The 17,328-nt window shown below is 40.1% G+C and overlaps 2 protein-coding genes across 19 annotated transcripts in view; one reads left to right on the forward strand and one right to left on the reverse strand.

The window, feature by feature from the left end:
- cdk5rap2 (CDK5 regulatory subunit associated protein 2) overlaps positions 1–17,328 on the reverse strand; it is a 635,428-nt gene that overhangs the window by 188,551 nt on the left and 429,549 nt on the right. The window lies entirely within an intron of this gene.
- The window catches only part of rapgef1b (Rap guanine nucleotide exchange factor (GEF) 1b), a 103,460-nt gene that overhangs the window by 35,804 nt on the left and 50,328 nt on the right, over positions 1–17,328 (forward strand). For all 18 annotated transcript variants that reach the window (XR_015519525.1, XR_015519526.1, XM_087299390.1 and 15 more), the window contains 4 exon segments: positions 9,930–10,072; positions 14,454–14,632; positions 14,824–14,980; positions 15,066–15,154. Coding sequence is in view for 16 of the 18 variants with exons in the window: in XM_087299390.1 (XP_087155516.1) it covers positions 9,930–10,072; positions 14,454–14,632; positions 14,824–14,980; positions 15,066–15,154 (568 nt within the window). In the remaining 2 variants the exon portion in view is untranslated.

A 17,328-nucleotide genomic window follows, 5' to 3' on the forward strand; every position in this document is an offset into this window, starting at 1 on the left:
GTTGCAAATCCGCTCGCGAAAAGTACACACTCAGGCCCTGTTTACACTGTCTTTGTTTTTAAATGGCATTTTAGAACGACAACGATTTGACATCCACAGTGGCGTGTAGCATTTCTGAGCAGCCCTCCTTCCTCTCTACCTCTGAAAATGCACATCATGTGACCACACGGACACAGACGCACACACAGCCATGCGCTCGAGACAGCAGGTCCAGGCAGTCAGAGGATCAGTAGACTGCTTCAATCTTTCACTCACTTGTACTTAGTCATTTTAGCGAACACCTCAGATACTGTTGGCTGGTTCCTGTTGGTTGTGCGTCTTTATTTACCGACGCCATTATAACGACACAGATCACTGCCTATTCACGAGTCCCGCAGAAAAAGTGATTGACAGGTGGTAATTATGTGTGTATCTTGCCTTTATTCATTTACTGTATGATTTGTTTATGGGTGAAACAAAGACCATGCAGGTCAGGTAGTTTAAACAGTAGGCTACAAATAATTAATTAGTCATTAATTAATTAATTATTCATAATCAAGAATCGAATCGTGCCTTTAGAATCAAAAATGTAATCGAATCGAGGATTTGGAGGATCGTGACACCCTTACAGTTTAGACAACAAACGGAAATGTTGAGCAGGAGGAGTCTGACAGGTTATAATAACTCTCCCCAAACTCTTTTCCCCATCTTTCCGAATGAAATACTTTACTACATCCAATCAGCTCACAGTAGAGAAAACAAGCCACGCCCACTGTTTTCTCATTTAATAATATTATAATGTTTAGTGCAATGTTTTATTGTCTGGTTTTGTGTTACGGTACAAAGGCATTTCACATTCTCTATACACTCACCGGCCACTTTTTTTAGGCACACATGTCCAGCTGCTTTTTAATCAGCCAATCACATGGCAGCAACTCAATGCATTTAGACATGTGGACATGGTCAAGATGACCTGCAGCAGTTCCAACAGAGCATCAGGATGGGAAGAAAGGGGATTTGAGTGACTTTGAACGTGGCATAGTTGTTGCTGCCAGACGGGCTGGTCTGAGTATTTCAGAAACTGCTGATCTACTGGGATTTTTCACGCACGACCATCTCTAGGGTTTACAGAGAATGGTCAGAACAAGAGAAAATATCCAGTGAGCAGCAGTTCTGTGGGCGCAAATGCCTTGTTGATGTCAGAGGAGAATGGCCAGACTGGTTTCAGCTAATAGAAAGACAACTGTAACTCCAATAACTACTCATTACAGCAGAGGTGTACAAGAGTCCAACCTTGAGGCAGATAGGCTACAGCAGCAGAAGACCACACCGGGTGCCGCTCCTGTCAGCTAAGAACAGGAAACTGAGGCTACAATTTACACAGGCTCACCAAAAATGGACAATAAAAGATTGGAGAAATGTTCCCTGGTCTGATGAGGCTCCATTTCTGCTGCGACATTCGAATGGTCGGCTCAGAATTTGGCATCAACAACATAAAAGCATGGATCCATCCTGCCTTGTATCAACGGTTCAAGTTAGTTGTGATGGTGTTATGGTGTGTGGGGATATTTTATTACCAATTGAGCATCATGTCCACACCACAGCACAGAGTATTGTATTTGACTGGTTTCTTGAACATGACAATGAGTTCACTGTACTCAAATAGCCCCCCCCCCACTCACCAGAGCTCTATCCAAAAGAGCACCTTTGGGATGTGGTGGAAAAGCAGATTCGATTCATGGATGTGCAGCCGACAAATCTGCAGCAACTGTGTGATGCTATCATGTCAATATGGACCAAAATCTCTGTGGAATATTTCCAGTCCGCTGTTGAATGTCAAAGGATTAAGGCAGTTCTGAAGGCACAAGTACTAGTAGGTTGTACCTAATAAAGTGGCCGGTGAGTGAATATTATTTCAAACTACTAAAATGTCCACAAAAGTCACTGTTAAACTATTGAGTTGAATTTTCAACATTAAAACGGCAACAGGGCAGAGATCAAGCTCCCACAATGCAATTCACAACCGTAAATAAACAGAAAACACTTGTGAATCACTAAATACACAGTGTTAATTGTGTTAATAAGTGCTAATTAACAGATATTTTCACAGTGTAGCATTAACAAAATATGAATTAAGCCATTAAGCATTATCAACAGTCAAGTTACTCAAATGTGCGCATTTGTAAGTGGATGCATCCACATGACATCCAGTTATTTCAATAGGAGTATATTTTTTTAATGCAGTTACAACTGAGTGAGATTGATGCCTCTTTTGTTTCTAGTGTTGTTTCTAGCACTTTACATTGTTTATATTTCACATTTTAACAATTGTTATTCGGTCATCTGTTTAGGCAGTGCATTATAATGGCTGTTAGTCACCACTGTGTAGAAACCAACCCTTTAAATTGCACCATGCTAAGTGGCTTGAGTCATAACGACATTAACTTTGTGCCAAACACCCACTTACACACTCAGTATTGTATTGCCGAGATTGATTGGCGAGTGCTGGTGTGTAATATGGATCTGTAGTATGGATTTTAGTGGTGGTTATATTTAAAGTACTATATTACCCACGCTCCACTGCTTCTGCTTTCAGCCTTAAGCCCTTAATATGCCCACCGTGCATGTATGTGCGGGTAATTAAGAGTGTGTGTGTGTGTGTGTGTGTGTGTGTGTGTGTGTGTGTGTGTGTGTGTGTGTGTGTGTGTGTGTGTGTGTGTGTGTGTGTATTAGAGCATAATGGCTCCACCCTTATTAGTTACAATACGACTTTTTCCGTTTTACCCACAAGGCATTGTTCTGTGCACGTTTTAAACGGAAAGGCAGAGCCCCTTTTTTGCAACAATGCCTGTCAACATGCACACCAAAACACACACATGACATATAAGTTCCTGCATTTTTGACACCCAAAATCACACACGTTGCTTTATCTAGTGTTTATTTTCAATAGGGGTCAGGAGTCATTTGTATGACTGCAGGTCAAACTTAAAGGAATAGTTCAGCTGAAAAATAAAATCACCCCATAATTTACTCGTTCTCAATCCCTCTTCTGTTTATGTGACGTTTTCAACACCGTCAGAGTAGTTTTAAGTTTTATTCTGGCTCTTTAAAGCTCTGTAATGGAGTTAGACCGTGACTTTTATTTTGAAGCTTCCAAAAAAGTGCAAAAATCTGTTGTCAATCTAGCCCATACGCCACCAGGGGGTTAACACATGTCTTATGAAGCATCTTAAGAATGGTAAAATTAAAATCTGCTGCATGTGAAACTGATATGGATGACTGTCGACAACTTTCGGGAACAGACACATCTCAAAATGGTTGTCAAAGTACACATCAAAACACACACGACAAATAATTTTCTGCGTTTTCGACACCCAAAATCACACACACGTTGCTTTATCTAGTGTTTCAATAGGGGTCAGGGGTCATTCATATGACTAGAGGTTGTTCCAACTTAAAGGACTAGTTCAGTTGAAAAATAAATTTACCCCATAATTTACTCCCCATCAATCCATCTTCAGTGTTTATGACTTTTTGAACACAGTCAGAGTAGTTTTAAGTTTTATTCTGGCTCTTTAAAGCTCAGTAATGGAGTTAGTTCGTGACTTTTATTTTGAAACTTCCAAAAAAGTGCATAAATCTGTTGTCAATCTAGCCCATACGCCACCAGGGGGTTAACACATGTCTTATGAAGCATCTTAAAACTGATAAACTTAAAATCTGCTGCATGTGAAACTGATATGGATGACTGTCGACAACTTTCGGGAACAGACACATCTCAAAATGGCTGTCATAGTACGCATCAAAACACACACATGACATATAATTTCCTGCATTTTGGACACCCAAAATCACACACATTGCTTTTTCTAGTGTTTCAATAGGGGTCAGGGGTCATTCATATGACTATAAGTTGTTCAAACTTAAAGGAATAGTTCAGCTAAAAAATTAAATCACCCCATAATTTACTCCCCATCAATCCATCTTCAGTGTTTATGACTTTTTGAACACAGTCAGAGTAGTTTTAAGTTTTATTCTGGCTCTTTAAAGCTCAGTAATGGAGTTAGACCGTGACTTTTATTTTGAAGCTTCCAATAAAGTGCATAAATTTGTTGTCAATCTAGCCCATACGCCACCAGGGGGTTAATGAATGTCTTGTGAAGCATCTTAAAACTGATAAACTTAAAATCTGCTTCATGCGAAACTGACATGGATGACTGTCGACAACTTTCGGGAATAGACACATCTCAAAATGACTGTCAACGTACACACTAAAAAACAGATGACATATAATTTTCTGCGTTTTCGACACCCAAAATCTCACACATAGCTTTATCTAGAGTTTCAATAGGGGTCAGGGGTCATTCATATGACTATAGGTTGTTCAAACTTAAAGGAATAGTTCAGCTGAAAAATAAAATCACCCCATAATTTACTCCCCATCAGTCCATCTTCAGTGTTTATGACTTTTTGAACACAGTCAGAGTAGTTTTAAGATTTATTCTGGCTCTTTAAAGTTCAGTAATGGAGTTAGACCGTGACTTTTATTTTGAAGCTTTCAAAAAAGTGCATAAATCTGTTGTCAATCTAGCCCATACGCCACCAGGGGGTTAACACATGTCTTATGAAGCATCTTAAAAATTATAAACTTAAAATCTGCTGCATGTGAAACTGATATGGATGACTGTCGACAACTTTCGGGAACAGACACATCTCAAAATGGCTGTCATAGTACGCATCAAAACACACACATGACATATAATTTCCTGCGTTTTGGACACCCAAAATCACACACATTGCTTTATCTAGTGTTTCAATAGGGGTCAGGGGTCATTCGTATGACTACTGTTTGTTCAAACTTAAAGGAATAGTTCAGCTGAAAAATAAAATCACCCCATAATTTACACATTATCATTCCATCCTCAGTGTTTGACTTTTTCAACACCTTCAGAGTAGTTTTAAGATTTATTCTGGCTCTAGTTTAATGCTTTAAGATGGTGTTAGACCATGACTTTTATTTTAAAGTATCCAATAAAGTGCATAAATTTGTTGTTAATCTAGCCCATACGCCACCAGGGGGTTACGCATGTCTTATGAAGCACCTTAAAAATGATAAACTTAAAATCTGCTGCATGTGAAACTGATATGGATCACATCTCAAAATTACTGTCAATGTACACACTAAAACAAACATGACATATAATTTCCTGCGTTTTTGACACCCAAAATCTCACACATTGCTTTATCTAGTGTTTATTCTCAATATGGGTCAGGGGTCATTCAAATGACTACAGGTTGTTCAAACTTAAAGGAATAGTTCAGCTGAAAAATAAAATTACCCCATAATTTACACATTATCAATCCATCCTCAGTGTTTGACTTTTTCAACACCGTCAGAGTAGTTTTAAGATTTATTCTGGCTCTAGTTTAATGCTTTAAGATGGTGTTAGACCATGACTTTTATTTTAAAGTATCCAATAAAGTGCATAAATTTGTTGTTAATCTAGCCCATACGCCACCAGGGGGTTACGCATGTCTTATGAAGCATCTTAAAAATTATGAACTTAAAATCTGCTTCATGTGAAACTGATATGGATGACTGTCGACAACTTTCGGGAACAGACACATCTCAAAATTACTGTTAATGTACACACTAAAACAAACATGACATATAATTTCCTGCGTTTTTGACACCCAAAATCTCACACATTGCTTTACCTAGTGTTTATTCTCAATATGGGTCAGGGGTCATTCAAATGACTACAGGTTGTTCAAACTTAAAGGAATAGTTCAGCTGAAAAATAAAATTACCCCATAATTTACACATTATCAATCCATCCTCAGTGTTTGACTTTTTCAACACCGTCAGAGTAGTTTTAAGATTTATTCTGGCTCTTTAATGCTTTAAGATGGTGTTAGACCGTGACTTTTATTTTGAAGTTTATAAAAAAGTCCATAAATCTGTTGTCAATCTAGCCCATACGCCACCAGGGGTTTAACGCATGTCTTATGAAGCATCTTAAAAATGATAAACTTAAAATCTGCTTCATGCGAAACTGATCACCTTTCAGGAATAGACGCATCTCAAAAGAACCACTTACCACACAGTTTGTTTACAGCAAAAGTTGACTACGAACAAGAAAACAAGATGGCTTGGTGTACTGTATAACCTTATACAGTATATTAAGCTTACGATCGTATACATCAGTGGTTCTCAACCACTGGTCTGTGGATCAAATGGTACCGAGCCACAGAAGAAATCATTAATTATTTCTGTTTTATTTATTTTTTTAAATGATCTTTTATTTTGAAAAATGACCGGATTCTCTCGCTTACATCTCGGTCACTTGAGCGCCCAGATTTAACCCACAAGCAGCAAAATGAGTAAGAAACGGACGTCTTTAGAAAGTTTTTTACTAAGGGGAAAAGGCCAGTAAAGCACCCGCAAACAGCCAAGGAATGGATCCACAGCCCACTTATCAACAAATCAAGTGAAGCTACCATGTCTGTGGCTGTTTGCATGTCGTGTCATTTCTAGGGTTCGTGCGAGTTCGTTATTTCCAATGCAGCCTGCGACCGCAAGCGGCGTCGCACTCGCCCCTTCCAGACGCACTAAGTTGAATGAATTCCGCGAGCGCATCGCAAGTCACGTGATCATTAGCTATGCTAATTATTTTCTTTATTTTCTATTTTCACCTGGGGACACTAATCCCTTTGACTATGCAGCACCACTGATTCGTTTCGAAATGATCCCAAGGTTTCCATAATCCTGGACCAGGCCGTATCCTGAGCAGCTGCTGTGGTGGTCATGAAGGAGGGGAAAGCATGAGACTGATTCCTGTGACGCTACAGGGACAGACAAGTCTTCGATAAGTTTCAGCATTCTCCACCCTCCGCCGCCTAGACTGCAGCTCTGCACAAGATGTTTGGCCATAGAAGAAATGGTCGTGCCCAACTGAGCCTGGTTTCTCTTGAGGTTTTTAATGCATCACTTTTGCCAATTGGTGAACTTTTTTCCTCGCCGCTGTCATCACTGGCTTGCATGGTTCGGGATCTGTATAGCTGCGCATCGATAGATTTGCTCTTCAGTGTTTGGACTCTCAGTAGTGATTATTAAAACACACTGAACTGAGCTAAGCTGAACTGAACTTAAACACTGAAAACTGAACTGACACTGTTTCAATTTACTATGATCTTCTATGTTTAGCTGTTTTCACACAATCTACATTGTAAAAGCACTGTACAAATAAAGGTTAATTGAATTGAACAAGAACTGACCAATCAGCTTCAGCTTGTATGGAAATTCACAAAAAAAAGCTGAAACAAAAGCTATTTGTTTAAGGCAAAATTAGGACAAATTTGTCTTTTTCTGTTTCAGAAACGTATCTGCATGCCACAATCTTGTCTACCTTGTCTTACTGTCTGCCTATTTGGTCTCTCACAACAAACGATATCTTGGAGCCAATAGCTAGACCGTACAATAGGGCCTATAAGATCCACAACAGACTTTCTGGATGGACACATCACTGTTTTGCTCTATAACTTTCTAAAGCTTTAACATTTCAAAACTACATTATGAACACAGGTATCAAATTTTAAATAGCTCTACCTCAGCAGCCCTTTGTGCTTTGGTACCAAAACTCAACACAAAGTCTGATCGTTCCACCAGATCCGTAACAAATGGATGTTTGCCAGTACCGGCTTTGAAAAACTGTTATGGACAGAGATCTTTCTTTTATGTTTTCACAACAGCCTGGAATGAGATCCAGCAACATCTCAAAACAATACCAACACTGAGACTTTTTAAAAAGTCACATGCTCGTCATCTGATGGTCAATTATCGCTGTAGCCACTGAGATAGTAGCCTGCTTTTCTTTATTTTATATGTTTGGTGATGGTTTGTACTGTGTTGATGGATGAGATGTCACTGAAACCTACTGAAAAACGGCATTCATGCTGAGTCAGTGCTTTTTAATTTTCTCCATAAATAAAACTTGTATCAGAGTGACAGCAATGTTTTGTCAGCTTGTCATCCTCTGAGAAAACTGTTGATGGTCGCTTAGCGAACAACGTGTAGTAAGATGAAATGACACAGGAAAAAAGTATTGAACACATGAAGAAAGGGAGGCGTAAAAAGGCAGTGAAGGCCCAGACAGCAGCTGAAAACTTTCAGTGGTTCTTCAGCAACCCTCTGCCCCTTGTCAGTGTAACTAAATATTTCCTGATTCATTCTTATTAGGACTTATAGCAGTGGTGCCCAAGCACGATCCTAGAGGGCTGCATAGTTTAGCTCCAACTTATTTCAACACGCCTGCCTGGAAGTTTCTAGTATTGACCTTTTTCTTCATTGCTGCATGGAGGGTGCCATAGTGACCAGCGCTTTCCGGTAGGCTAATTAAAACTTCAGTTAAGAAGCCAGACCAGCCTTTCTCAACTGGGTGTCAATACTGTTTTGATCTGTATTGATCGATACCCAGAATGCTTGTATCAGGATCGGATCGGTTCTAAAAAATGGGATCGTGCATCCCTAGTCTGAATGTGACTCTTTATACGCATCAGATGTCGACCGGAAGTTCTTAGCATTCTCCTTGCGCATATACGCAAAACACAAGGGGTAATTTTGCATTCTAAGGAAAAGGTCTATACCTAGAAAGATTGATTAGCTGGTTTAGGTTTGTCTAATTGGGCTTGAACTAAAATATGCAGGACACCAACCCTCCAGGACTGAGTTTGGGCATCCCTGTTTTATGGCAACAAACTCAAAACACAGTTTTTCTTGTAATGATTGAACATGTGAGTATTTTTAGCAGCAGATATAAAGAAAAATGATGATAAATAAAGACATTAACCATGTATGTGTACGCATGTGTGTGCGCGCATTTGTGTTTTCTCTTTCTCTGTAATTATGACCCATAAAATTCCAATTATGATAAAACCCTACAGACGGGGATGCTTGTTTACGTAATTGCCTGTGGGAGCACATTTGTTTGGTGATGTTTATCTCCGCCAAGGCTTGCGCTTGTTTATTTGTATAGTTTAATTGTGTTGACTATATAAATGACTCTTATCTTACATCGATAGTCTGTGGTAAATATGTAAATATGCCATCAGTGACAGATCCTCTCTCTCTCTCTCTCTCTCTCTCTCTCTTCTTCATTCTTTTATATTACATCTTACCTGTTTTTATGTTTTGTTTTGTTTTTACGCATTTTTATTATTTGTTTTTATTTTTATTTTACTTGTTTCTTTTATTCTTGTTTATGTAAAGCACTTTGAATTGCCACTGTGTATGAAATGTGCTATATAAATAAACTTGCCTTGCCTCTCTCTCTCTCTCTCTCTCTCTCTCTCTCTCTCTCTCTCTCTCTCTCTCTCTCTCTCTCTCTCTCTGTGTGTGCGTGCGTGCGTGTGCGTGTGCGCGTGTGTGCATGCGTGAATGTATTTGTCGTCTTTGAAAACCAAAAACTCTTGAGTGAGGTGAAACCTGGCTTTACTGAACAGTCTGAATTAAGGCTAAACACTATATTGTTTGAGAATCCATATCGCAATAGTGCTATTATTTATTAAAGATTAAAATATATCATTCCTAAAAATATTCATACAATTATGACCATGTTATTATGCATTTGAATATTCAATTTTTTTTTTCTGTATATTTTTTTGGCTCTCCAGAAAACCATAAAACACTCTGTAATTCGCTTTTATTTGTGCTCTGTTGTATTTATAAATGCTTGTAATTTATTATATTTTACGCAGATGCACGGCATAGGACAAGATTTGATCGTCCCAGTCGATCTAAATTAATGAATGTTTTTTAAATAGAGCTATTCAAATCATCTGCTGAGATTAAATTCATATTGCATATGTATCGCAGCAAAACAAAACAATCAGCAATGTCAGATTTTTCCAATATTGTACAGGCCTAATCTGAATTGTATGTTGCTTTGCAGAATCCCAGAAGTCTCACCTGTCGTCCTTCACGATGAAACTGATGAAGTTTCATTCCCCGAAGATTAAACGGACCCCATCTAAGAAAGGCAAACAACTCCAGCCTGAGCCTGCAGTGAAAACGCCAGAGAAGCCAGTCAACAAGGTAGAGCTGCTTTACCCACTGATTTTAACTCTCTGGACTTGACAGAATATTTAAATAAGGGTCTATTATGCAAAAAAAATGACTTTTAAAAGGGGGTTTAAACACAGTTGTGGGGCAGCAGACTGTGAATATAACCAGCTTCTAATGGTAAAAATGTATTGTTTTTGTTTTTTTATAATCGCACTTGAAAACAGTCTGCAGAAACGCTTTGATTGACACTCTCCATTTGTACGTGTCATCAGAAGGGGAAAGCCCCGCCCACTAGTGAACATCTTTCCCTCATTAGCATAGAGCATTAGTCTTGGTTTTTGAATCCGCCACTATGCTGACACACAGGCATTTGTAGCTCCGCCCTCTTTTGAAAAGAGCACATGATCTCATTTGAATTTAAAGTGACACTCACCAAAATCCCACACAACTATATATTAAACCCCGTATCAATCTGATTTTAGTCATCTAGTGGGGGTCAAAACCACAAGTGGCTATATGCGACTGCACAACAATGAAAGTGACTCAAAAATATAGGTTTTGTTGGGCCGAATCTCATTATGTTTTTGATGTCAGTTGCGGGCAGGAGGGAGGAGGAGGGGGGCCGCAAATGGCCTGTGGGCCGGCAGTTTGAGACCCCTGCTCTGGGCAAATTGACTGCTTTTGTAATGTTGGTGGCTTTTTTTGCCCCATTAACTTCCATTTATATTGACATTTTTTGATTGTAAAGCCATGACAGCATTGAATCATGCATTCTTGATTGTTGGTTGGTTTTCTCTGTTGGGAAGAGGTAAAATTACTTATTTTTACTGTTGATTATCAGGTGCAGTGCAAAAAAACCTTAGTTTCTAGTTAAAATATATATGGTTATATGGAGAATTGACCCTTTGCTAAGCCCCGCCCTCTTCAGTTAATGTTGCTACGCCTGTCAAGTTTTCATGCCTGGCACTAGAGGTCTGCATTCCCGTACAGCCGCGGGACCTGACCACATTTCTGCGGCGCGGGAATAAATTTCCGAATATATCGCGGGAGCGGTCGGTAACATGTTTAATTTTGGATGGGAGCAGGCGGTTCAACAATATCGCTCCCGACTCCTAATCGAGCACGCGTATGTATGTGTGTAAAAGACTGCATGATGCTGCGTTTAGCTTGTTTGTTGATGTCTATGTGTGCTTGCGAACGAGAGAGAGAGAGCTTTATGCTCTCTCTCTCTCTCTCTCTCTCTCTCTCTCTCTCTCTCTCTCTCTCTCTCTCTCTCTCTCTCTCTCTCTCGTGCGCATGTGTGGACGAATGTGGAGCGAGTGTGATACACGGAGAGGGGCTGTGGAATCTTTTGTATTTCCTCACCTTAAGGTTTGGTGAATTTACACCTTTTCACTTTAATCGATTTACTGTGTCACTGTTTCTACCTGGTATATGGTCACAAAGCACTAAAAAGTGAAAAGGGATCTGATCGAAGTCGCCAGTTTGGAACTGGCTTCTTTGATGATGGCGGAGAACGCCAATCTGGAGCAACTCAGCCTGCGGCACGGTTTAAAAGTGCCGGTCCGAGCTGAATGTCCTGTCGAAAAGGTTGTTTTGGCGATAGCTGAGGTTGTTGGTCATGATAGTATTAGATCGTATTAGATTATTAGATTAGATTAGATCTAGGATGAATGGCGCGGTTGTGGTGTTTCTGGATAAAGTTGAAAAAGTTAACGAAATTGTTGAAAGTGGTTTAGTACTTAATGATAGTTTTGTTAAAGTCTTTCCGCTTGTTAATCCAGCGAGAAAAGTTGTGCTCTCTAATGTACCTCCGTTTATCAGTGATGAAGCGTTGCAACGTGAGCTGTCAAGGTATGGACAGTTCGCGTCTGCAATAAAGAAAATTCCACTAGGTTGCAAGTCTCCGTTGCTAAAGCATGTAGTTTCTTTCCGTCGGCAAGTTTACATGATTTTGAGGTCAGACGTAGAAGAAATAAATGCTGCTTTCCAATTCAGAGTAGATGGGTTTGAATATGTGATATTTGCAACGACTGAAAATATGAAGTGTTACGGCTGCGGAAGAGAGGGGCATTTAGTGCGCGCCTGTACTGAACGAGTAAATGAAGCAAGCATAACAAACGCAAATGTTTCTCTAAATCAAGATGAAAATCAGGATATTAATGTAGAAGAACAGGACTGGATTAATGAAAATCCAGAAAGTATTGAGAAAGAAGACAAAGGAAAAAATGGAGAAACAGCAGAATCAACAAATAATGAAGTAATGGAAGTTGAAATTGATGAGGTGGAGAATGATTTCTTTAGAGAAGAAGAAAATCTATTTAAAGTACCAGCAGTGAAAAGAAAATCTAATTCTTGTGAAAAAACAGAGAAGTCAAAGAAAAAGACACAAAATGAGGAAAACATAGAGCTCTGAGATATCCGATTCAGAAAGTGAGCAAGAAATGGTAGGATGTCTATGTGTGCTTGCGAACGAGAGAGAGAGAGCTTTATGCTCGCTCTCTCTCTCTCTCTCTCTCTCTCTCTCTCTCTCTCTCTCTCTCTCTCTCTCTCTCTCTCTCTCTCTCTCTCTCTCTCTCTCTCTCTCTCTCTCTGTGTGTGTGTGTGATTGAAAGAGAGAGCTGGGTGTTTTATAGCTGGGTGGTTTTCAGTTTTGTTCTCCCCCCGTCTGTTAGCGGGAACGGATGCGGCGAGTAGAAAACGGGGCAGGTCGGGCAGCGGGACAACAAATGCTGAATATAGGTTCGGGCAAAAACCTGGCGGGAGTGGGATTCAAAATTTTGTCCCGCGCAGATCTCTACCTGGCACGTCTATTACAATGTATATGCGCCGTTGTCAGACATTGTCGTTTTTGGCAAACAGGTGAGATATTTGAGAAAGCCAGACGAAAAAGGACTGCAGTGTGCATTACAGGGGTATATTAACGACATGATCAGGCAACCGATTGGAAAATAATTCAATCAAAATTAAAGCTAGGTTAGCCTAGCCGCCTCGTAAGCTGACCATTCAACAGCTTAGTTCATGCACAACAGGAGAGGTGACATTTAAAAATAATCTTATAATAACTTATTAAACCTTGATTATCTTTTTAGCAAAAAAGCCAGATAGATTAATTGTTGTGCAATGAAATATAGCGTTACTAACCGACGAGGAAACAGTGCTTTTACATCATTCATTAACAGAAAGAACAGCCAGAAAGGGGAAATTGATGGATTTTTGCAGAATATTGGCATCATTGACCCATAACAATGTACAGTACCTATATCTGTCAGCGTGTTTGTGTGCTTTTTATACAGTTTCTATTCGAATTTGCAGTTACAGGGAATAAATAAATAAATTAAAATGCAAATCTAAGTATAAATAGCAGAAGTGAACAAATTGATTTTTCCTACCAGCAAATATTAATCCGACACCAAATATAAAAGCAGACACTAACCCGCTATAACATAGTCACCAATGACTAAATCTCCAAAAGACTCTCTGTAGCTCTGACATGGGCACGAGGGATATAAATGACTGAAAAACAGCTGCGGGTGAAGCATATTGATCGCAGGGGCTCAGATTGTGATCATATCTCAGTTTGGTTCTGTTGACATGTTATTTCAAATATTCATAGGAGACAGATGGAAATATGATTGCTAATAGTATGACTACTATGATGAGGGATTAAACTGCTTTGAATTTTTGTAGGAATCACAGTTTAGATCTGTTTAGGGTAAGAGGTGTGTGAGTTATTGCTGTCGATCTACTACTGAATGTGTCAGGGATATCAAAACAAAACCCACTTAACCCCGCTCATTTAACCCCCCTCACACAGCTTGATCCGCGCTGGCATTTCTCCCCTTTGTTTTGTTTCTCCCCTTTGTTTTAGGTTTTGAAAAGGTAAAAAACTCCACCACCCTGTCCAAACTTTAAGGATACCTTGTATTAGATTTGCATAATCCATATGCACAACGCCTCGGCTTGTTTGCCTCGCTCGAAAGCTTGACAGAACTCCTGCGCATAGCTAAGCCATGATTGGTGGGTGACTGTTTTTAGGTGTGGCTTAGCGAAGGGTCAATAGTGTGTGTGGTCATTTGTGAGTGTGCAATTACCTTGATATGTTTAAGAACGCACACACTATAATCTGCTGTTTTACTCCAAAGAACTCCATATAAAAGTCAGAAACATATTTATACCAGCTTATCTAAAGGGTTAATACTGCCAACTGATGATCAACAGTAAAATTTATACATTTTACCTCTTCCCAACAGGGAAAACCACCAACAATCAAGAAGAAATGTGGTTATAATGGAAGTCAATGGGGCAAAAAAAGCCACCAACATAACGAAAGGGTTGCCAATTTGAACAGTACACAAGGGTTAAATATAAACACACACAAGCTCTAAATCATGTGCATGTGTTGCCACAGAAGGTGAGTCGACTGGAGGAACAGGAGAAGGATGTGGTCAGCGCTCTGAGATACTTTAAGACGATTGTGGACAAGATGAACGTTGACACCAAAGTTCTCCAGATGCTTCCTGGTTCGGCTAGTAAAGTTTTAGAGGCTATTTTGCCTCTGATGCAGGTCGAGGCTCGGATACAGCACAGGTGAGTATTCACTGCTAATAAACATCGTATTTTCAGCTTGCACTCATGAGCCGATGTACACTACCTGACAAAGGTCATGTTGTCGATCACAAACCAACAAAAAGTGTGACTAGAAATGTTATTTAATCATAAGCCTAGCATGTATCCTCACTTATTTTTCCTCATATTATTCCCTTTCTCTTGCACCACAGCTCCGCCATGTCCTCCTGTCACAACCGTGTTTATCAGAGCTTGGCGACTCTGATTCGCTGGTCCGACCAGGTGATGCTGGAGGGCATCGACCTCGACGACAAGGACACTGTGACGACTGTTACCACGGTGATCAAAGCTGTGCTGGATGGTGTGAAGGTGAGGGATGAGAAGTGCATTTGTGACAAGGTTAAAACAACACTGGCATATTTATAACCTGTGTGTGTGTATATCTTGGTAACAGGAGCTTGTGAAACTCACTATAGAGAAACATGAGCAACCGTCCCCAACATCCCCCAGCAAACCAGCGCCTCCTGTGGCCAAAACAGAGAGGTACTTTCGTTAAGGCTGATGTGGATTTGTCTGTTTTTGCATTATGGGTACATGTTGTTATGTTATAAAAGGCATCTTTTGAAGGCACAATATTTTATCATTTTGTCCGCCAGAGTAAGGCCCAATCATAATTCTATTTTTGTACCCCTTCCCCTTCCCCTTGGCCCTTACAACCGAGGGTGAAGGGGAAGGGCTTCAAATTTTACCCCTAACGCCTGTTTCACACCGCAAGCGTCAGCGGCGCGTGAGCAGAGCGTGAGCAGCGCGTATGTCGAGCAGTAGCAGCACGCAGGCGTTTGCCTTTCACACCAGCTGCGTCTGCAGCGCGCAGCTCTTCGGCAGCTGCTGCAGAGATCAACCTATCTGTCTATTCTATCTAGTTATCCATGTCTCTCTATATACAAATACACTTTTTAAACTTTTCATCTGCACCAAGGCCCCTCCTATGCTGTTTCTTTAACCTGCAAATGTTTATTTTACTAATTTTATAGATCAAATAGTGCTGTATGCTTCTCAAGCTAACTTATATGAGAAGTGTCTACAGTCAGAGGACAATCGCCTGTGATATCATGTCATTTGTTTTTTGATTATCAGGTTGCTGTAGACCTAGTTATAATCATATTTATACAATATAGTTATAATGATATTTATACATGATCAAACTAGTATTACTTTCTCCGCTTCAGTGATGTCCAGCGGTAGAATAACAGCTCGTTAATTCATCCTCGTGCAGATGATGAGACGGACAAAAGTAACTAATGCATGCCATTCTTTTACTTATTTTTGTGTTGTCTGATTCACAGTGCAAACAGCTCCCGGTAGGAATAATTCGAGTGAACATAAAACAAACCCGATTAAAACTTTCTTGCTCTGCTCAGCTTCACAGAACACAGCGAGCTCACATAATCCAGCAAGCGTGTCGAACTACACTACCCACAATACACTTCGCCATGGACTACAAATCCCGTAAATGTTCCATTTCCCCTCTCCTACAACACTAGTGTGCAACTTAAGCAAAACTGATAGTAAAATAGTTTTACATTTGGTTTTGTAGTTCGGGCCTAAATAAATGTTTGTTGCCGTTTTTAATCATTTTAAGTTCATTTGATTGACTATATATAAACCATTTGACATTATTAACGCATTTATTGGGTAAAATTGCTAGTTTTTACTGTCATTCAATGTGTTTTGGTCATTATCATAGCACTGTCACTTTAATTGAGCGTGAGCAGCGTGTCAAAAATAGACCCAGCGCCGAAACTATCGCTGCACTGCTGCTTCGGCGACGCTCACGCCTCGCTCTGACGCGCTGCTGCTGCGTGCGGTATGAAAGCTCTCATTTGTTAACATGGACGCCGAAAACACACGCGCTGCTCACGCTCTGCTCACGCGCCGCTGACGCTTGCGGTGTGAAACAGGCGTAAGAATTGGGACAGCACTACAGCACATGCACACGTCATCATATGTCCTCTTGATCTCCTGCTTCATGTGAGATCAGACGATGGCGACTGCTGTAGTGATTCCAGTTGTGTTATTTTTTGGTATTCATCTTCAGGAAATCACTGAAGGCATATATCATGTTATCATAACGATCTAATGTGGCAATAAGATCGTAACTTTACTATGTATTTACACAGTGGCCATATTCATCAATGTAAACACACCAAAAACAACATTAACATTATAGCAGACACTGTTAAAAGCCCATTGACAGCCACTAGACATTACTGACAGGGTATTCGAGAGTCAGAATGCTGTGGGACTGCTGTACAGGAGTTATTAATAAGCATGACGGTAAAACACGAACGCGGTTATGAATATATTAAAACATGTGTTTGTTTGTCGTAAAAATTCTTAATAATGACAATAAATACTAATTTGTGGATCTCCTTACTTCCTGTTTCAGCAATAATCCCGTTGTGAAGGTGTATTCTGGGAAATTTTCTTACCCCTTGGTTTCAAGTGTGGTCTGGAAAAATCTTTGTTCGAAGGGCTATCTACCCCTTTGCCTTAGCCCTACGCCTTCAAGCTAAAGAGATTTGCGACCCCCCCCCCTACCCCTTGGCGTGCTCGCGCAAAACGAGGGGTTAAGGGGAAGGGCTAAGGGGTAGAATTGGGATTGGGCCTATTTGTATTCACAACAAACAAGGGCTTAGTTTGATGACGGGGTGACT

Source organism: Danio rerio, chromosome 21 (assembly GCF_052040795.2).
Source record: "Danio rerio strain M-AB ecotype USA chromosome 21, GRCz13ab, whole genome shotgun sequence".
NCBI lineage: Eukaryota > Metazoa > Chordata > Actinopteri > Cypriniformes > Danionidae > Danio > Danio rerio.